The sequence below is a fragment of the Penicillium hordei genome, assembly GCF_028827395.1.
Source record: "Penicillium hordei strain IBT 12815 chromosome Unknown utg000005l_segment0_segment0, whole genome shotgun sequence".
NCBI lineage: Eukaryota > Fungi > Ascomycota > Eurotiomycetes > Eurotiales > Aspergillaceae > Penicillium > Penicillium hordei.
In genome coordinates, this window is record NW_026623146.1 from 4,229,594 (window position 1) to 4,250,107 (window position 20,514).

Below are 20,514 nucleotides of genomic sequence, written 5' to 3' on the forward strand. Positions count from 1 at the left end.
GATTACCGCTACCTCAAAATCATAACCAAAAAACAGTTGACCGAAGGGGATACTAGAGGTGTAAAAAGGTTGCCAGACAACCGACCGAATCCTGCGAACTAGTCTGTTTGGCTTGTTTGCAAGTGAGAGGTCGTTCATTTCGACGTTTCCAGCTTCCTTATGGATTCCTTTAGGCGATGAGTACTGTAGCTTGCTGCTGTCCGCTAGGAATCGTCGTACTTGGTGAGTATGCTTATCCTCGCTTACTCCCAAAAGTTGATGTGGTGGATCCTGGCGGTCAGCTGGAGGCTCGTCGCTGCTGAGTGAATCTACAACTCATCCGGCGCAGGGCTCATATCGGGGTCGAAAACCATTAGCTGGAGATTTCTTCCTGTGTGTAGCCGTACAGTCTTTGACACAGCATCACGTATTGATGGACCCGCACATGCCGCATAGGTCGTAAGCACCATAAGCACAAAACTTTGTTCTTCAGCCCACGATAAGGGGTGAAGGTTGGAATTCGGAAACTCACCCGCTACGGCCACAGCTCCGCATTGGTGATTATTGAGATGCCGTTCAACTTCTTCCTCAATTTTGATCGAGCCATAAAAGTAGCAAATACTTTCGGCATATTCGTAGGAAATATTGTTCTGGGGTCCTGTCTGAGTACGCGGGCAATAGATGCTGAATTGCAAAATCTGGAGAATGGTCAGATCGTGGCTTTTCAGATAGGCTACACTAGCAGAAAATTCGCATTGAATGCTCTCCAGTCGCGATTGAAAAGTCCTTGCATCCATTCATTTACCCATTGTGGATTCTCTGGAAAATCCCGGTCAACAGACGGCTTCTTGACCCGCAAGTACTTGTCCAAGAAACATACCATCTTTGCCAACTTGGCGCTTCCAGAGAATCTCTAGCTCTCGCACCATCACTTCGCGCCTGCGGCTTGCCTCCACCAACATCTCAATGTATGAAAGCGCTCGAAAAAATCCAATATCCTCCACAACGAAGAGGGTTGTACCGAACCGGTAGAAATCGAGAGGGTGTCCGTAGGGTCCGAGTATCATAAGAGACTGCTTAGCCGGGGATTTCAGTGCTTCGTGATATAGCTTTTGCGTAAGCCCGGTTTGCGGCTATGCTACCATACGGACTATTTTCTGTGTTGGTCCCTTTTCCCAGAATGCAACATAGAACCGAGGGAGCTGAAAGAAAGCCCGAAAGCCGGCTCGTGGCATCCAAAGATGTACGTACTGGCCAGGGCGGTTGAGGCGTAGCTCTATATCCAGCCAGAGAAAATGGATCACCAAGTTCATGACTACCTTCTTTGGGAAGACCCCCAAGGTTTCTGATTCCATGCGGCCATTATGCAAATAACAGCGCTGATGAAAAACCACAGACAGATGGCACCAACCAGGTACCAACAATACAGTGACCGCCGCTCCAGAGATGGTATATAAGCGCGCCAATCGCCGTTGCTGCAAGAAGGTAGTGACATTTCATCGCAAACTGCAAGTATCGCCGTTGGACCGCCGCACAAGTAACCGGTATCACGAGAAAGAGGGCACAACCGGCCTATATTTGATGAGACGTTAATATGCGCAATAGGCACACTTAGCCTTGGGAGATCTTTGACTTACGCCTATTGGAACAATATGCCGTGAGGTCGCCAGGTTCATTGTTCTGGCGGCAGTAACAAGCAGTCAACAGTGAATCAGAGAATGAAGCACGCAGATGCGACCTACCCAGCGATGGAACCATGCGAGTATCTGGCGGTCCACGTGAAGCAGGTCCGCCGGAAGCCCAAAGCTAATACCGGTGCACAAAGGCACGATGTTGATGACTGCCAAAGAGCCAGCCCTGCCCTGTGCTTCCGCCCAAGGATGGGCTCTAAGCCGGAGGCCAACAATGTTTGCTGCGAGCATGACAGTCAGGATGAGCGCTTCCCGGTAGTTGGGATGTCAAGCCAACGCAGGCATTTTGGCAAGTGGACGAAGGCAAGTCGCCTCCAAGCGCCTGTCCTTTTCGATCGGAAAGGGCGACGGAAGATCACATGGCGTCTTGTCCACGCCCAGAGCCACACATCTCGTGCAAACTAATAGATCAAGCAGATTGCTATAATTATAGCGGCCGAAGTGGCATATAAGTTAGGGAGAGATGTATCAGCAATCCATCGATACCATTTTGACCCAGTTGGGGGCATTCTGTTCGTTTGCCAACCAGAGGGGAAGACCATTCATTCTAATAGTAAAGCATGGTTATTGTATTACAGCTATTGCTATTCTAGCGAGGAACTTGGCTTTGTGGCTATGAGTAATAAGGTGGCTGCGGTTTTTTGGCACATTTCTTGCAGGCTCAAACACACTATTACACGCTCAGTTTTTGACACAATTCCCCATTGAACACCGAGTGATGGCGTCGTTAACCCTTTTGGGTACCTCTTCTTCCTACCAACTGGCTCGTAGGTAAAATTATTGAAAGCGGGTTATTCCGAGTACCTCAGAGTTTGATGTAAAATCCGGTCAATCAGATCTGATCAAACAGGTCTCAGGTCGCTTTCCATCGGGCTGCTCTGAGTACTACAGCCTCTCCTTCGCCCATTCGGACATCTGTTTGTTATACTTGAGCTCTAGGGAGCAATTTTCTCGCTGAAGACTCTTGACATGTTCAAGCAAAGACTGATTTTGCTCCTCCAAACTCGCATTTTCACTTGCGTAAGCCTGCAGCATGTTATCGCGGTTTTGCAGCATGAGAATGTGGTTATGCTGCATTCTCGACATTTCAGCATAATGATACCTTCAACTCTTTGAGTTGGATGTTGTCTGTCTGAGCCGATGTTAGTCAGGACTGTCATGATAGTTGCACCCCAGCGACTGACCTCGGTAAACTTTTGGTAATGGGAAGGGGCTCTGCAGTGCCACTGGTCTTCTCTGTGGTGGCATTTGGTTTTCTCTGACCGCGAGGACGTTTTATCGCTTCCGGTAATTAAATGATGGGCTTGAGAGCCTTTGCGGCCATGGCCGCTATTTAACTATTTTCCGAGGATGTAGCTTTGCTAGCGTTTCTATAGACCCCGGTATCATTCGACATGACATCACCTACTTTGAATGTCAAGGCACTGGCTCCCGGGATCGCGGCACTTGCTCCTAGGGCCCTTATCAGGGACAGAAATGAAGCACATACGATTATCAGAGGATGAATGTAATGGTGGACCCACATAATGTATCTGGGTTCCCCCGAACGCGAGGAAGCTATTGTACCTTTCTTTTACTTCTTCGTGCTACATCTTGGATCTGGAGTCAATTATAGTTGTTCTTAATTTTGATTGCTTATCTCCAGATGGTAATACATCTATTTATACATGAGGCCCTCACAGCGCTGTAATTGGTTCTAAAAGCTTGTATCGTATCAGGGCTTGAGGCCATCAGGGATCTGTAGCTCTGAGACCTGTGGCTAAGTGGACCGTGGAACTGTAGGGGACGCCAGCTGGCAATCTGATGGTTGGCAAGGCCTTAGGGCCGCAGCCTTGGAATCTACTTGGCTCTGGCTCCGTATCTACTGCTATTGGGTCGGTATCATCGAGCCCTAGGTACTTCCGCTATATCAACGTAAGATGATAGTTCTATTTACATTACTCGTTCATTATCATGAATAACTGACTAACAAGCAACACACCAGTTGCGACAAAGCAAGAGTTCAGGACGAGCCGACAGGGATAGAAACCGTTGACTGTGGATCCCAATCCGGGTACACGGGGTAAAATACCAGGCTTTGGGGGTTTTGATGACGCCAACGGTCTTTCACGGCTACCTTGGTGTCGCGAGGGCTAGCAGCCTCGATGTAAGGAATCCCGTGACTTGCCTTCCAGCAGTGATCCTTCGACATTGGATCCTTGATGTTCCACTCGATGCCAAATTCCATTCCCGCAAATCCAAGCCCAATTAGATGTGTTGTGTGTAGATACCGATGTGTGGTCGTGCTAAAGAGATCGAAAACTTTGGCATCTAGGTACTCCCCAGATACTTTGCTTAGTTCAGGATCTGTATAACTGATCTGCCTGATAAGATTATTTTCGAGAAGCTCTTGTCCAGCAATCAGTGCTTCTGCGCGCTCCTGTATAGAGAATACCGAGGAGGCATGGGAACAGTCCCTGAGGCACTGGACTTCTTTAGCACTCTTCTCAAAGTTGGCGGGGATTGCAAAAATCCACACCTCCAGCTGAGTTTGACTTGGGCGCTTCCGTTTGTAGTACTCGTCTGCATTGAAGATTCGGTCGCTCAATCGAATGGTGTCCGGTCCGATGATCAGGACCTGGCAGTTGTCCTGGAACCAAGGCTCAAACAGTTGCATGGTATGGTCAAAGTCTCGTAGTGGCTGTAGGAACGTCTCCACTGTATGCTGGGATGGTGTAATCCGGAGTGAAGCTAAGAGGGCGCCAACATCGGAAGCCGTCAACTGTCCCATTATGCTGCATGCTATCTCATAGTAGCCTGCGTGGTAAAATAGCAATGACATTACTTTTTGACCTTGAGACATCTTGACAGATTATGCGAGTTGAGCTGTGGGTTTTGGAATTTCAGTATATTCTCGTCTTGCTCAAGCTACTATGTAGATCTTACCAAGGGGGAATCGTAATAATAAGTTCGTTTGAAGGATTGAACGGTATCAAAAAGTAGGGATCAAGGTATCTTATAAAAACTTCCAGAAAATTTCAATGCAGCTTATAGTGAGCATGTACCGTAGTTCCTTCCTGGGAGAGCCACTCCCGCTCCTAGAGTACTGAACTTGTTGAGTACATTCTTAGTCGATGGGTGCTTATACTTATGAAGTGCTATGAGCTGCTCGGTGTCTGGGAGTGGACAGATGGTTCCCGGGATCCAAGTATGTGTTCCCGGGAGCTTCGGAGGTCCTAGGAGCTCCCGCCCCGTTCCCGGAGCCATTCATTGGGTTCCCAGAAGGAGGCTCGGTGGTACCAGGTTATGCGGCGGTTACAAATCGAAGGACATGATCATTGAGCCCCCATGCATGATATCATAACTAATCAGGTAGCACATAATCCTGTGTATAAGTGCAATTCAGCCCCTTTAAACTGCACGTTACGAGTATGTCAACCAGTCATGCAGATTTCGCCTGGGGTGCGTGAAGCCCTGTCTACCGCCCTGCTAATTGTCAGCCTCGTCCGTTTGGAATTGTCTCGTCGAACAGTGCGGGAAAACTCTTCACATCTGGCGCTTGACCTTGCAGTCTCTGTACCGAAGGATGTTCTCCTAGTAGTTTATATGGGCCTGAGCTGGGCCGGGGCAAGTGATGCTGTAGGAGGGGTAATACTTGGGGTAGCCAGCGTGTTCCCATTCTTACTCGTGGTACGTGCTACAAGATTTCTCAAACTCGAGTTAACCACCAAGGATCAGTCTCTCCGAATGAGCATCCTGCTGCGAAGCCTTATCAATACACCATCTCAATTAATGATCTATTTTTCATTATTTTCCCTTTCCTCGTGCTTGATCAAGGTTACAGCCACACTAGTTGGTACTTACGTCTATCTCCACTGCGAGGTGTCGTACTTTTTATTCACTTTGTGGATTATCTGAGCTTGACTTTTCTCTTGTGGTGGCTGGATGAGTATACAATGACCCATTCATGGACTCGATTACAACTACGTTGTGCTTTGCTTTGGACGATCGGGTTGGCTGTTGTGCTTCTTCTGATTGTGATCTTTGGGGTTGTCCTGTCCTGCTGGCTGTTATTTCTAGAGGTAAAGTTGGCCGCGTATGAGGAAATACCACTCTTTGCTGACTTTGACAGCTGCAATTATGCATTCTCACCACCTGGCTAATCTTGTCATATTACGCTGTTCGAAGTGCTGGAAGTTCAGTCGGTGAGCAATCAACTTGTTCAGCAATTTTGGTAGACCGCGAAGTTTAGGCACACAGAATCAAGGAATTCATTGGAGGGCTAGCAAGTACTTGCTATCATCGAACACTTGCTTGAAGCATTGGGGCGGTGCAAAAGTTTGAAGCAACTTTGGCCTGTTCGACGGCAACGACTAACATCGGGGAAGCCCATCTTCCGGCAAAATGGCCAAGTCGCCGACAGACCGATCGTTCCAAACTTTGAGCATACCGATAAGTCTTCCCCGAACTTCATCCAACGCATCATCGATAGCATGCAAGCGGGCCACTTGCTCATCTTGGCAGTGCTTCAAGCGGCTTCCCTCGTTGCATAGCTGAATATTTCCAGTCCGCAGCTTCTCATTTTCCTCTTCGAGCTGCTGGATGTCTGTATGTTTGGAAACACAAGACTCCCATAAACATCGAATGTACCCCACCAGACGTGCAGCTCGAAATGCAAGTTCAGTATCTTCTTCAATTTGCTTCAAGACCTCAAGTATGGGTCGGAAGGGCTCTACAGCCAAAGTCTGCCTCTCTATGTCGCGGTTTTGGGTCTGGCTGGTCAGCGTGGTCCGGTCTATTCATATTTTATTCTTACCGGCCGCGGGGTTGTAGCACCGGGAAGCGGGGGCTCCTCGGTTGAACTTGGCTGTGTGTAGAGCGGTGCCTCTCGCTGTGTACCTGTGACTTCTGATGTTTTGCTGGGGCTCTCCATGACTGATCGTGCTGGCAAAGACGCTCATTCCGCTGTTGGGAACCAGTCTCTCTTTATACTATAACTTTGCTCACTCGGCTGTCCATGGTGGAGCATGGCTAGACCAAGGTCACCGTAGCAGTAATACTGGGTTTGCAAGGTAGCAGTCCCTCAGTTACTTGCATTCGACCGGCTTCCAACGTTCACTCCCTGTAGTCACCATACAAATTTGCTGGTATAGATCTATACATTCACCACTTGCACACGGAGATTCTATCTCGAACCCTCTTTTGAAACACGCTATACCTATTACAGTTACTCTTCCCCTGAACCCCTGTCTTGGCAGTAATCCAATACACCTGCAAATAACAGCATAAAAATAGCTTCTGTAATAGACCTGTATGGTTCTTAGGCTTTCTAGAACGTTGATCCTGCAAACAGGCCAAACAGACAGAGTGTTTGCTCTTCTCGTCTGGAGACGTGGCGGGAATTCAAATCCCACTCCCGTCAACCACGCACCTCTACACCGAGTGCGTTGTATAGAGACAGTACTACTGGGTAATGTTCATTTGCTTTTTGTAACAAGCTTGACCTTCTAATGGAGGACTAGCATTTGCTTGACTTACTGGTTGGAATCATGCTGACATTGGATTCTTTGAAGCGTTCAGACGATGACGATGACTACTGATTCGTATCCCGATGAACGTGATTTTCAACCGCATGACCTTGAACCTGGAGATCAAGATTCGCAATATGCCCCCACTCCAGGATACTACGGTCGCACGCCTGCGTCAAGCTGTGGGCTTAGCTCTTCCCCCGAGTATCACTCCGGGCACGATCTAGAAGACCTGTCCCAACACCAACCCGAAAGACCCAGACTGCTCCAGCTATCCGAGTGGCACGATGGAATGCTAAGTGACGAGCTTCCGGCAAACTGCATCCAATATACGATAGAATGGAAAGTTACGGTGAATAAGAAGGTGCTCTCGCGAGACACTGAAGAGGATGTAGTCCTGACTCCGAGTGCTTATTGGCCGAAGACCCTGAAGGGTAAACTTGAGAGGTTGTTAGAAGGGAAGGTCCCCCGTAAAGGAAGGGTAAGGTCGGACGACACCTCGATCGCTGTATCGGTGAATGATCGCTCCCAACGCGACCTGATGAAACGGTTTGACCATCTCGACATCGATTGGACTGCTGTTGAAAAGCAGCTGTTGAAGTGGGGCGAACTATTTCGTCGAGGCAAGAAACTGAGGCTAAGTATTATCTTCAAATATGTTGAGGACGACAGTCTCCACAAAATCACTTCGGGTAGGGTCGAGAAAAGAGGAAGGTCATCGGTCACTAAACGAATGCTCAACGAGCGAGACGCTCAACTGGATGCCGAAGAAAACGTGTCTGGACAAGAATCGATATGGCGGGGTGTTTACAATCTAATGCGTTGCCCATCCTCCTCATGCCATCTCGGCCCACATTGCTGGCAAGACCCCCACGGGAAAAAGCACTATAAATTGAGGAGCCATCAACTAAAGCGTTTGATCGCCTTTGTGGAAAAAGGTGGCACCTTGCAGTCTCATGAAGACGTCCCGGATAATTTCCGTGAAGAACTATATATGGAAGAGCGGCACAGGCTAGAGAGCCAACAATCTAAGAACAACAAGATGTCCGGCACTCCAGGAAGCTGTCACCCTATCAACATCCATTTCAATGGAGTGCAATCTTCTCCGCAATCAGAAACGTCCAACACAACCGCAGCCTCAGCAATGATTCTGTCGCCGAATGACCAAGCCATGGATGACCTCGATATTCCTGGACTACGAGATGAAGCTGTCAGGAATTATAGCGCATGGCATGAAGCGAATGTCAAGGACGACAACTTGAAAGCTCAATTCCGGGAAACATGCAACGTGGCGTTAGCCAATGGTCTAGACCTTAAGCTGATTCATGAAGACCAAGATCCGTCATTCTTCATCGACAAAGGGATTATGGTAGGTATCGCACGCCAGTTCGTGAGAGATATTGGCCAATGGGTCAAGTGTGTGAGGAATGTCTCGCCGGTCAACCAAACTACGCAGGCCGTAGCTTGAACGCGTGGAAGATGTAGAAGGCGTTAGTATAGACTTTAGATTGACTCTTTAATCCCTTCTGTTTAAAGCAGCTCCTCCAGTAACTGATTAAACCACAACTGTGGGCACACAAAAAAATAGTTAGCAGAGAATCGTGCAATTTAGGTAAGTGTTAAAATGTATATATATTGTGTCACTATACAGCCCAACACTATAACGCCTCAAAATTTCTACCTAGCCGTGAGACCCAATGGTAACACCAGCATGTCGGAAATGACCCAAAGCACTCTGCTTTCGGGACCCAACAACCTCAATACACCACTCGAGGAAAGTTTGAAACCCTTGTTCTGGGTCTTCTTCATACCGCACCCAGTTCCGTCTAATGAATGCTTTCAATTCTGAGAAGAACTCCTCGATAGGATTCAAGTCAGGTGAGTAAGGCGGCAGATACACTAGCTTTACTCCTGCTTCAATGCACATTTCCTCGATACGATCAGAACGATGGAAAGATGCGTTGTCCATGACTAGAACGGACTTAGGCTCAGGCCATCTTCCACAATGCCGAAGAAGCTGATCAATGAAGTCCTCGAAGACTGCAGCATCCGTGGAGCCCTGAAATATACGAGAGAGCAAAATCCCATCTTGGCAATATGCGGGCAATATCTGGTACCGCTGGTCACGATGGAAGTTGGCTACCTGCAATGGTGCCGTGCCTAACGGAGACCAGCCTGTCCGTCTGAACCCAATTCGTTTATCACACCCAGACTCATCTACGTAGACCAAGTGATACGACTGAAAGTCGGACAGGTTATGCATATAGAAATCTCGTAGATCCGCATTCTGTTCCTTTGCTCTCTGTCGAGCCACCTTCTTCGACCAACCCACCGAAGCAAGGGCCCGTTTAAGGCTTGAATGTGTGACCTGGACACGGAACTCGTCCCATAAAAAGATAGCCATCTCGTCCACATATAGACCGGGCTTTTCGAGGAGGCGATCGCACAGTGCTTCTATCATCGGAGGTGTTACGGTCCGTCGTCGACCTACTCGAGTTGGGGGTGCTCTGACATTTCCGAACCGTCGAAGGTTGTTGCTGATGTTGATAATGGAACGCTTACTACATTCAGCAGCTTTAGCCATTTGCGAGGCAGTCAGTGATTTGCTCAATATCATATGCTGGATCATTTCGAGCTTTGAGAGAGGGAGTCTTGGCGCCATGTTGCGAAGAGACCGGTGGGAGAATGAGGGCGTTGGTCGAAGATTATTTAGCGGGGGAGCGATGGGAAACCGCGGAAATGTGATGGAAAGCGAATCCATCTGCTCACCTTTGCTCACCCCTCTGCTCAGTGAGCAGATGAAATTATTTTGGACGAAAGGTCTGGGGCATGCTGGGTATTAGGAATTGCACGTGACTTAGCGATCTCTCAGTTCCTGGGAGCTTGGTGGCCCATCTGAAAGCTGCGGACCTCAAAAAAATGGCGGTTGCAAGGACCGGAGCATCCTGTGCTAGCTCAACCATAGCAATAAACAGATTGTGAGTTTTATTGCTTATACTGTGCATTTGAGACAGCTGCTGTACTGTAGATTGATAATGTCAAAGCGCGCTCTTATCTGGAGGGATCTGGCCTGTCTTTATCTGGGTTTTCTGGCTCGGGTCGATCCGATTCCTGGGAAGAGGGTCACCCCACACAGGACCAACAGAAGGCTCGATGTGGGCTGTCCGCCAATCTGATTCCCTGTCCTAGCGCTCGGAGTCACCTGATAGGGAGCCCAAGGACGTTCCCCCCCTTCAGCTGAGAGTCAGATAACGGCCCTTCAAGAACTACAAACGAGCCACATTTATTTGACCATGACATCGACATCATTCCATGGCAATAACCATGGACTGCAGATTGGAGATAACAGCGGCTCGATCAATGCAGAGTTCCATCTGCCTCTGGGTAAGTCAGAGGAACGGAACAAGGTCCAGGCCAACTGACTAATTGCCGCTTCCGTCTAGAGCGACCAGAAACTCCGCCCAGCCCTTTGTCAACTGTGCCATTCACGCGCGATCCAGACTTTGTCCGTCGTGACACACTGCTCGATCAGATCTATAGTAAAAGCTCGGTCGCGGGGTCGAGAATAGCGCTTATTGGCCTTGGCGGTGTCGGGTAAGTGTATTGCGGTTCTTACGTGGTCGATTGCTCACAAGTCGAAGAAAATCGCAACTTGCGATCGAATACTCCTATCAAGTCCGATCCAAATCACCGGCAACATGGGTTTTCTGGGTTCATGCGAGTAATGAAGCCCGGTTCGAGCAAAGTTTCCGGGACATCGCGGACCAGGTTAAAATCCCGGGTCGTCAAAATCCCAAAGTTAACATTTTCAAATTGGTCGAAAACTGGCTTCGAGATGACAAGATAGGAAAATGGATATGTATCCTTGATAACGTCGACGACGATCAGCTTCTTTGCTCGGTTCCGGTGGTAGGCAAAGAAGATTCGATGAGAGGCCCAACGAACGCTTCAACAAAACCACTGTTAGAATATGTCCCTAGAAGCCGAAATGGATCTATCATTATCACAAGTCGAACTAGAGAGGCTGCATTGAAGATTGTCGATCACAAGGGCCTTATTGAGGTTAAACCCATGGAAAGCTCCGAAGCACTAGAGCTTCTCAAAAGAAAGCTTGAACAACCAAAGGAGAGCCAAGAAAGTGAACAGTTGGTGAACACATTGGAGTTCATACCGCTAGCGATCGTACAGGCCGCTAGCTATATTCGAAATCGGGCGCCTCGCTACTCCGTGTCACAATACCTGAGAGATTTCCAAAGGAGCGACCGTGAAGCGACAAAGCTGCTGAAAAAAGAGGCAGGTCACCTCTACCGGGACTGGGAAGCTAAAAATTCAATTTTGGTGACGTGGCAAATGTCATTCGAGTATATACGCCAAACAAAGCCATCTGCTGTGGAGCTGCTTTGTCTTATGAGCTTTTTCGATCGGCAAGGGATACCAGAGAACCTTATCCGGCATCAGCCTAAGGCCAACTACAGATCAAGTTCAGAACTTCTTAGTGACTCCAGTGATGGGGAGACATCTGAATCTGATTTAGGTCCCGACTTTGAAGATGACGTGGCAACACTGAGGGACTATTCATTTATATCTGTTAGTGAGAACAGCACCTCCTTTACGATGCATCGGCTAGTGCAACTGACAACGCGCGCGTGGTTAAAATCTCATGGACAAATAGACCAATGGAAGGATAAATTCATTAGCATCCTGTGCGACGAGTTTCCCACCGGTGAGTATAAAAACTGGGAGAGGTGCAGGCCACTTTTTCCTCATGTCAAATCCGCAATGTCGCAGGGGCCAGCATCACCTCAGTGTCTACAACAGTGGGCTACGCTGCTTTATAGAGGTGCGTGGTATGCGTCGCAAAGCGGCAACATTATGGATATAAGAGAAATGGCAACAAAATCAAGAAATCAAAGAATGATATTGTTTGATGATAATCATCAAGATGTTCTTGATAGCACACAGATGCTTGCAACAGCATACTGGCTTGAGGGCCGGTGGGAGGAGGCCGAGCAGCTCGAGGTGCAGGTCATGGAGACTCGTAAAATGAAGCTCGGCGAGGACCATCCCGACACACTGACCAGTATGGCCAGCCTAGCGTCGACGTACAGGAACCAGGGTCGATGGGAGGAGGCCGAGCAGCTCGACGTGCAGGTGATGAAGACGAGCAAGACGAAGCTCGGCGAGGACCATCCTGACACACTGACTAGTATTGCCAACCTAGCGTCGACGCTTTGGAACCTGGGCCGGTGGGAGGAGGCCGAGCAGCTCTTTGTGCAGGCGATGAAGACGAGCAAGACGAAGCTTGGCAAGGACCATCCTGACACGCTGACTAGTATGGCCAACCTAGCGTCGACGTATAGGAACCAGGGCCGGTGGGAGGAGGCCGAGCAGCTCGAGGTGCAGGTCATGGAGACTTGCAAGACGAAGCTCGGCGAGGACCATCCCTCTACGCTAACCAGTATGGCCAACCTAGCGTTGACGCTTTGGAACCAGGGCCGGTGGGAGGAGGCCGAGCAGCTCGAGGTCCGGGTCATGGAGACTCGCAAGACGAAGCTCGGCAAGGACCATCCTGACACGCTGACTAGTACGGCCAACCTAGCGTCGACGTATAGGGACCAGGGCCGGTGGGAGGAGGCCGAGCAGCTCTTTATGCAGGTGATAAAGACTCGCAAGACGAAGCTCGGCGAAGACCATCCCTCTACGCTGACCAGTATGGCCAACCTAGCGTCGACGTACAGGAACCAGGGCCGGTGGGAGGAGGCCGAGCAGCTCGAGGTGCAGGTCATGGAGACTCGTAAAATGAAGCTCGGCGAGGACCATCCTGACGCACTGACCAGTATGGCCAACCTAGCGTCGACGCTTTGGAACCAGGGCCGGTGGGAGGAGGCCGAGCAGCTCGAGGTCCGGGTCATGGAGACTCGCAAGACGAAGCTCGGCAAGGACCATCCTGACACACTGACCAGTATGGCCAACCTAGCGTCGACGCTTTGGAATCAGGGCCGATGGGAGGAGGCCGAGCAGCTCTTTATGCAGGTGGTGAAGACGAGCAAGACGAAGCTCGGCGAAGACCATCCCTCTACGCTGACCAGCATGGCCAACCTAGCGTCGACGCTTTGGAACCAGGGCCGGTGGGAGGAGGCTGAGCAGCATTTTGTGCAGGTCATGGAGACTCGCAAGACGAAGCTCGGCGAGGACCATCCTTCTACGCTGACTAGTATGGCCAACCTTGCTTTCGCCTTGAAGTTTTCAGGTCATGATACCCAAGCCCTCGGTTTACTACGAGATTGTCTATCCAAGCAAAAACAAAAACTGGGGCTCAATCATCACCACACCTTATCTAATTCTGAAACTTTGCTGGAGTGGGAAACAGATGTTGAATATTGAAACCTAGATGAGTAAGATACTTGAATATGATGTATTACTTCGCATCGAGCCCCACTTCATAGTGTCATTTCGTAAGACATTTGATAAGATAATCTTCCGATCATAGAAGGATTTTGTGTAGGTTTTGCGAAAAAGCTTATCCATATAATTCTGGCTAGCATTGCTGCCAATTGCTGCCAAATTTGAACGTATTGATGGTCAGGGTATTACCGGTATTTTATATCACTACATATCACGTGGTTTTCTCTTTCCATACAATTCGACCTTGGAAATACAGCTATTCCGGGAATGAACTAGCGTGTCTCAGAATAGGGTTCGAGAAGGAATATATGTAAAGTGGTGAATCTGATTTCGATCCATCCTGTATTTGAATACCTGACCGCTGATATGTATTAAACCACTACATGTGCAGTGACGTTCTTTGGCCCTTCATATGGTGTTAGTGGTCTTCTTTTCTTAACTTCGAACCGAGGTATCCAGTTTGACAATGCAATTCTGAGCCGAATCCATTTGACCGTTGAGTATGAAAATTTGACGGAAGACTTCCGCAGAGGCCTCTGGAGAACCTTTTTGTTCAAGGCCCGAACACTCCAAGGTCCTGTCGTGATTGAGGAGGACATCCAGTGATTGGAATCTTTGGCTCTTAATGGACGAGAGGTGAGTTCCATATTATCGAGAATATATCACTTGCTGACTGCCATCAATCAGATCAAAAATATCGCAACAGTTGCACACGCTCTCGCTGAGGCAGATACAACGGAAGTCAGCTATAAATACTTGGAATTAGCCGCGAAATCGAACAACAAATTTTCCAAGGAGTTTAGAAGACAGGGTCTTGTTGACGGAATGTATATCTAACGACGTGACGTGCATGGCAAACGTGAGCGGATAATTCTGCTGTCAGAGTTTTCAGCAACCCGGGACCTTCACCGCGATATGTTCGGTTTATACACGACAGTCTTAGCTAGGTATTGAAATTAAATGAAACTTTGCGATGCTTTCATAATGGTATATCATTGGAAAAAGCCTCAAGTTCGGAAGCCCGGCTCGCATCATGATTCGGTGGTGTCGAAGCATATATAGAAGCGCAATTCGCCTCGAAATAATGGATGACGATAGAAATGTGTGCATCAAGAATAAGATCGCAAGTTTAACAGGTAGAAAGTGGATTACCTTCTCACGACAAACGAAAAAGTTTTGCGCCTCCTGTCTCAGCTCGACATAGCGTCGTTTTGCTGCCCCCGGTCGCTGCAGAGTCGGTCGACATTTCATCAAAGCACGCCCAAGTTCTTCACTCCAAAGGACATTGTCTCGCCTAAGGTCTGTATTATTCCGAGGGCTTTGATTTCTTTGTTCGATTCGTGAATTTAACGCTGTACTCCCTCCCCCCAGGTATCACGAGTGATCTGAAGGTGTAGACGTAACGTCAACTGACGGTCTATGGGTCTGGGGGCCGTCATGAGCGGACAGCAGTTGAGCTGGACAGGAGCTTTTTTCTGCTTTTCCCAACCCCGACGCGATGACCATGCCGCATGTTGCCAAAGGTTGGTTCAAGAGCCCGAGGGCGCTTCAACCATTTCACTTCCTCCAGGTCAATGACAAACGAACACCCAGGTCATCCCACAGCATATTGCGCCACTCACTGTCGCTGTGGACAACTCCATGCGACCGGAGCACGGTCAGAGCTTAGTCGCGCTCCTGGTGAAAGAATCTGGAATTCTCATCGTTGATGACATGCTGAAGCCGTTTCCCAGACCAGCTCAGTATCATCATCTGCGCCATTAATTCGCCATGGTACCAATATGAGACTCGTGGCGTAAATGTCCCAAGACAGGCGGGGATCTGATTTCCTTGCAAGCTCCTGAGGTGACGATAATTGTTCGCCTCCGCTTGAAGGCGATGCTCCTTCTCCATTGTGGTAGCTTTAATGACCACAGTGTACCCGTGTGATAGAAGGGTAGCTTTGACGAGGTAGCTTGTCCGACCACAGACGTGAAGCTGTTCAAACCCATGGTTTCGGTTTCGAGCAAGTTGACAGTGAAGCCGGCGTGTGAACTCCTGCGGTCCCATAGAGTGTCTCTGGCCGCCGTGGAGTTTCCAGTTGGGGCATTCTTTATCCAGAGGTTCTCGGTTGACGATGCCGCGGATGCAGGCAATTGTACAGTAGGGTCGTGTAGATTGGCCATCTTTTCGAGAGGTCTGTTTGTAGTCCCGACCGACTCGTGTGCTTTCGCTTTCCTTAATTGATTGGCGGTTGTTGCCTCGGCCACGGCTCGACCTGCTGTGAGCCGCTGCAGTGATGGATGGCGAATGCGATTGTTCATCACTGCCGCTGCCTTCGGTCGACGAATGCTTTGGAGTAGACATGTCTGGTTTGCAGCGAGCACGGGATCGTGTATTGTGCGTCTTCGGCTCTAGTTTCCAGCGCGAGGGTCGATGATTGGAGGCTCGCGGGTCTTTACGGAGAGTCTCGGGGATTTTTCTCAGCACATCCAGGTATTCGACCTCCCAGGTCTTTAGCTTATCATGTGCCGCATCATGCCACTCTTGAGACGGAGCTTCGGCGGCTAGCGCTTGAAGGGTGAATGCAAGCACCTGACCGATGGCGGTCCGGTGGAGGCGCAATTCATTGTCCGCCTGCACGTCCCGGTTCGGGATACACATGAATATTGAACAACTGTGGGATCATCCTCCGGGACATGGAGAAAAACAAAAGCCTCCCCCATGCAGATGTAGCCGTATTGAACCCCACTGTCGATCATATATGAGAATATCTGAGTGACCACAACAGCGACGAGGCAGGTGGCATAAAACTCAAACGTGTCGCCTTCCTGGTTAATGACATCGCGAGCTAGATCCATCTGGTGTAGGCCCGCCACTAATTCGGGAATTGTCACCTTATGCGGCGCTTTCAACTCCACCGCATATACTGGTATTTGTCGTTCATCAGCCACAAGGTGCACGCAGAACTGGTCGGCACGACGATTGCGTCTTCGTGCAGTGCCATCCCTCTTTTTTCCCTGTGCCGCTCCTTTCCCCCTTCCTCTGCCTCTCCCAGGCCTGGTGTTCGCGAGTCATTGGGGTGTTCGCACGTTCTGAAGATTCATTTGCTCCAAGCTGTTCTTCAGCGAAGTTTCCGATGGGTTCGCGCGGTCGTAAAAGGTGACTTGGCCTTGGATTCCAACCTCATTTCGAAACATCTCGCAACACCTTGATAACCATTTCAACAAAATTATCCACCGTGTCTCGCTCAAAATTTCGAAGGGACGCTTCCGAATAAATCGGCCTGTTCTGGATATTCGTGACGACATAATCTATTTGGGTATCAGAAGGGAAGAGAGGGCGCGAGGTAAAGGCAGCCGTGCGGTCGAATTTCCTCCAGACTTGCTCCTGGAGCTGAGGGAAATCAAGCCAAGGGATCATGCGCTTGGGGTAAAATCTATTCACCGGGTTGGTCGCATCGCCCTGAGTCGTGAGGGTTGCATCCGTCTCGACTCCGATCGCTTGAGACAGAGAATTGTGGCAGCGATCGAGAGGGGTGAACAGTGTGTTCGGCTGCACATGTCGTTCCGCCTCTTCTCGCGCCTGTCTCTCTTCCTCAAGCTAACGTCTTAGCTCGGCGATTGTTTCCTCCATCCCTTGTTGAAATCAGTTTGCAGCAAATAATCGAATGATGCAAATCGAAGTCAACATAGTAGGAGGTTCGCTGTCAGGCGCAAGGGAGTGGTCCGTCAGCGCGAAATGCGTCCAGATGTTTACCAGCTTACTCACCCTCTTGGCTCGAGTCAATTCATGCCTCAGGCATCAAAGGCACCAAGCGCAGTGAAGCAATTACGAAAGCACCGATTGGTTCGTGGAAATCTGGAGCGGTACAAAAATGGGCAGCCAGTAATCGACAGTGAGCGGCAACTTTCCGAAAAAGTTGTTGACGAAGTTATGGGGGCGTTACAGCGTACCGGCTATATGACACCGCATCATATTAGTCGCTCCTAGGTATCAGACTTATAGTTCCTAGACGATCGTTTGCTCCCGGGAGTGCATAAATATAGCTCCGGGAAACAAGGAATGGTTTCCCCGAGCTATTGTGAGACAGATTAGAGATCAGGGACAGTGAAAGGAACGGCCGTACTTGGCAGGCCTACCTGTAAAATCTATTGGTTGATCGAGTCCTTTCTCGCTTGAGTCCAACGGGTCTTAGCAATCAAATTGCCGTAATCGAAGGCATGCATGACGTGTACGGAGTACGTCGCCTCCCTGCTGTCCCCGCTCTGTGGCTGGAGTCAGTTGATATAATATGCAATGTACATGCATAGATCTATACCTACTGTATGCAATATTACCCCCACGGCTGCTGATCACAATGCATCGATCCACTAGTCACAGTAATAGCGGCGCTTTCAGTCCCAACTCTAACCTTAACGAGGACAGGTCCAAGATCTCCGACCTTACGGAGCGCCGGCGTATCCAAAGTCGCATCGTACAACGAAATTATCGTACATTCTCTCGTCGCGCAACATTAAGCACGCCCGTTCATTCTACTAACGATACATATAGGGAAAAGGCTGAAGCGACTACTGGAAGACTCGGAGCGCAAACGACGAGCCAGTGGCACTTCGTAAAGCCGTACCTAATAAGCCTCGCACCAAACAATCACGAGCTAGCAAAGCAACCGAAAATGATGCACACACAACCCACGCCCTAGTTCCCGAGCGCCCGGTTTTATACAACTATTATGCAACTACGTAATATGAGTGCGATATGGTTGGGCAACAATATCCTCGCCAACCATCCGCCTCGCCACCCCCGGTCTTCTCTTACCCGCCACTTTCCTTCTCCGACGCCCATCGACCTAGCTACGGCCAAATGCCGGTCTATCACACCGTTCCTAGTTCCTACAGCGACATATCCTTCACAGACTACGGTGAACCAATCCCCAGTGTGGAGGACGGCTCGCCAAGGACAGGCAACTTGTATCGATGGCTTCTCGAGTTTTGGACCTGGTAGATGAAACAGACCCGATCGCACGTCATCATGCTGTGAAGCCTAGGCGATTATGAGCACCCTTTTAGATCAGGTATGGATGTGTACACACACATACACACAATCTATTAACGCCCGGCGGCTAAGCCGAAAGGGCAACTGTCGCTGATCTACTATACATGTCATAATATATACAGTACTGTTTTTCTTTAGAGCCCATACATAAACCTTACAATATAAGTCATTTTCAACATGCAGTGTCGCGATGGATATGTACAGTATAGCCCATAATATGAGACCATTACTATAGACTATAGTCGGTATGTCGGTCTACAACTTGCATTTTTCTGAGAGCCTGGGGACCCGACGTGCCGAATTCAATCCCGATCGTTGGCTCGGCCAAACGGATGACAAGCTCCACTAGTGGCTTGCGCCATTTTCCAAGGGCGCACGGTCTTGCATTGGGCAAAAGTAAGAATGTTCCCTGCTTGGTTTTCCTCATTACTATCACTGATAACGCGTGAAGTCTAGCCCTAGCTGAAATCCGAATGACGATTGCATTCTGTTTCGGCGCTTCGAGTTCAGCCTCCCTCCGGGCTCTAAGATAAATTCAAAACATGATTCCTTCACAGTTCACCTCGCTAGCCCGGGACTACTTTTACAATGCAAGCTAAAGAAGGAGTAAGATGGAATATGTGAGAATTGAGCTGTTATATAGAGTGAGGAGCAAATATGAGGTTCCGGCTGATTCGACGGCCCAATTATATTACTTTGTTTATCTGCGATCTCGCTCTGCTAGGCCTCGAAATGGCCCGACTTAAGTTCGATTCAAGTTTGAAGCTGACAGCCTGATTTGCATAGTTTTATCAAGATCTTCTGACCTGGTAAATTACAACTATAGGTCCGGGGGTCACGCTGATATTAGTGATTACCGGACATGGGGGTTTCGCAGCTGGCGTCTATATCGCTGCGTAGAAACCATGTCGACTGTCGATTGGCCATCATGATACTAGTTAGTACGCATATCTGGCCATCTGATATTTATCCCTCCGTCGGGAACGGTGTGACTTCGGCGCCGAATCAGTTGTATCTTGTTTGGGTAGGCTCCTAATACTATAGAAAAACTTTTGACCTTACCTGCCTCATCTTAAACGGGGAACGTTACGGCTCAAATTTTAATAGAACTTTGTTCGGCTCTGGGGCTCCGAGTCCGTCTGCATGGAAAAGCCAGCAGGAAAGCCAGCATTGGGATCCATCGCGTAATCGTAATAAGTAAGGCATGTCCATCACAGAGCCGAACTATTTGCGTTCAAAGCGGGATGGAGCGTCAGGGAGATAAGGCGACAGAGAACTGACATCATCTCCGAAAAGAGATTCCCTGAGGCTAACGTTCTCTCGGCGTGATCGGCTAGTGGCGGTACTTTGGTTGTAACCCATGTTCGGGATTTGACCCAAGTTCGGGATTTGACAACGGGTCACGAAGATGAGGGTGAATAGCCCCTCCAAGAGTCAGGAACCGCACTTGACCAGCACATGGAAGATGGAAAAGGAATATCCTAAAAACCATAAAAGACGGCTCGCAATTGAAAGATACCAGCATTTGAGCTGTCCTATGCACTTATATACATGTTCATATTTATGCAAGCAGCTCGAAGCAGAAATTGAGGACGTCAGACATTGGACGGAGCATTAAGATAAAAGATCCGTACTTCTGTCACGAACGGCCAGCACTGACCGGCATTCCCAGCCTAGTATAGCCGGAATTCCATTTGTAATCACGAAGCAAATCTGACTTGGGGGAAACTGACTCGAACAGATGTCGCTCCCAATAAGATGCCATAGCTAGGCAGCCTGACACAACCCCCACAGCGCTCTCACGTCCATTGGGTACTCTTTCCAAGGGATCCATAAACCCATGGTAGAAGAGGCTCCATTTCGCAGATCTGCCAAGGGTCGATCCCTTTGTACCACAG

At 49.1% G+C, this 20,514-nt stretch overlaps 8 protein-coding genes across 8 annotated transcripts; 4 read left to right on the forward strand and 4 right to left on the reverse strand.

Annotated features, from left to right (window-relative positions):
* Positions 1-308: 308 nt before the first annotated feature.
* N7537_010423 (uncharacterized protein) lies at positions 309-941 on the reverse strand (the record flags this gene model as incomplete). The annotated part of the gene is made up of 2 exons (XM_056901477.1): positions 309-712; positions 860-941. The coding sequence occupies 2 exons, from the start codon at positions 939-941 to the stop codon at positions 309-311; spliced, it is 486 nt and encodes a 161-aa protein (XP_056750145.1).
* Positions 942-1,697: 756 nt separating this feature from the next.
* Positions 1,698-2,075, forward strand: N7537_010424 (uncharacterized protein; the record flags this gene model as incomplete). Its single annotated transcript, XM_056901478.1, has 1 exon — positions 1,698-2,075. One exon carries the CDS (start codon positions 1,698-1,700, stop codon positions 2,073-2,075), a length of 378 nt encoding a protein of 125 aa, XP_056750146.1.
* A 480-nt stretch (positions 2,076-2,555) lies between these two features.
* Positions 2,556-2,756, reverse strand: N7537_010425 (uncharacterized protein; the record flags this gene model as incomplete). Its single annotated transcript, XM_056901479.1, has 1 exon — positions 2,556-2,756. One exon carries the CDS (start codon positions 2,754-2,756, stop codon positions 2,556-2,558), a length of 201 nt encoding a protein of 66 aa, XP_056750147.1.
* Positions 2,757-3,672: 916 nt separating this feature from the next.
* Positions 3,673-4,440, reverse strand: N7537_010426 (uncharacterized protein; the record flags this gene model as incomplete). The annotated part of the gene is made up of 1 exon (XM_056901480.1): positions 3,673-4,440. One exon carries the CDS (start codon positions 4,438-4,440, stop codon positions 3,673-3,675), a length of 768 nt encoding a protein of 255 aa, XP_056750148.1.
* Positions 4,441-6,022: 1,582 nt separating this feature from the next.
* N7537_010427 (uncharacterized protein) lies at positions 6,023-6,582 on the reverse strand (the record flags this gene model as incomplete). Its single annotated transcript, XM_056901481.1, has 2 exons — positions 6,023-6,421; positions 6,466-6,582. The coding sequence occupies 2 exons, from the start codon at positions 6,580-6,582 to the stop codon at positions 6,023-6,025; spliced, it is 516 nt and encodes a 171-aa protein (XP_056750149.1).
* Positions 6,583-7,238: 656 nt separating this feature from the next.
* Positions 7,239-8,645, forward strand: N7537_010428 (uncharacterized protein; the record flags this gene model as incomplete). The annotated part of the gene is made up of 1 exon (XM_056901482.1): positions 7,239-8,645. One exon carries the CDS (start codon positions 7,239-7,241, stop codon positions 8,643-8,645), a length of 1,407 nt encoding a protein of 468 aa, XP_056750150.1.
* A 9,276-nt stretch (positions 8,646-17,921) lies between these two features.
* Positions 17,922-18,180, forward strand: N7537_010429 (uncharacterized protein; the record flags this gene model as incomplete). The annotated part of the gene is made up of 2 exons (XM_056901483.1): positions 17,922-18,054; positions 18,116-18,180. 2 exons carry the CDS (start codon positions 17,922-17,924, stop codon positions 18,178-18,180), a joined length of 198 nt encoding a protein of 65 aa, XP_056750151.1.
* Positions 18,181-18,319: 139 nt separating this feature from the next.
* Positions 18,320-18,565, forward strand: N7537_010430 (uncharacterized protein; the record flags this gene model as incomplete). The annotated part of the gene is made up of 1 exon (XM_056901484.1): positions 18,320-18,565. One exon carries the CDS (start codon positions 18,320-18,322, stop codon positions 18,563-18,565), a length of 246 nt encoding a protein of 81 aa, XP_056750152.1.
* Positions 18,566-20,514: the final 1,949 nt, after the last annotated feature.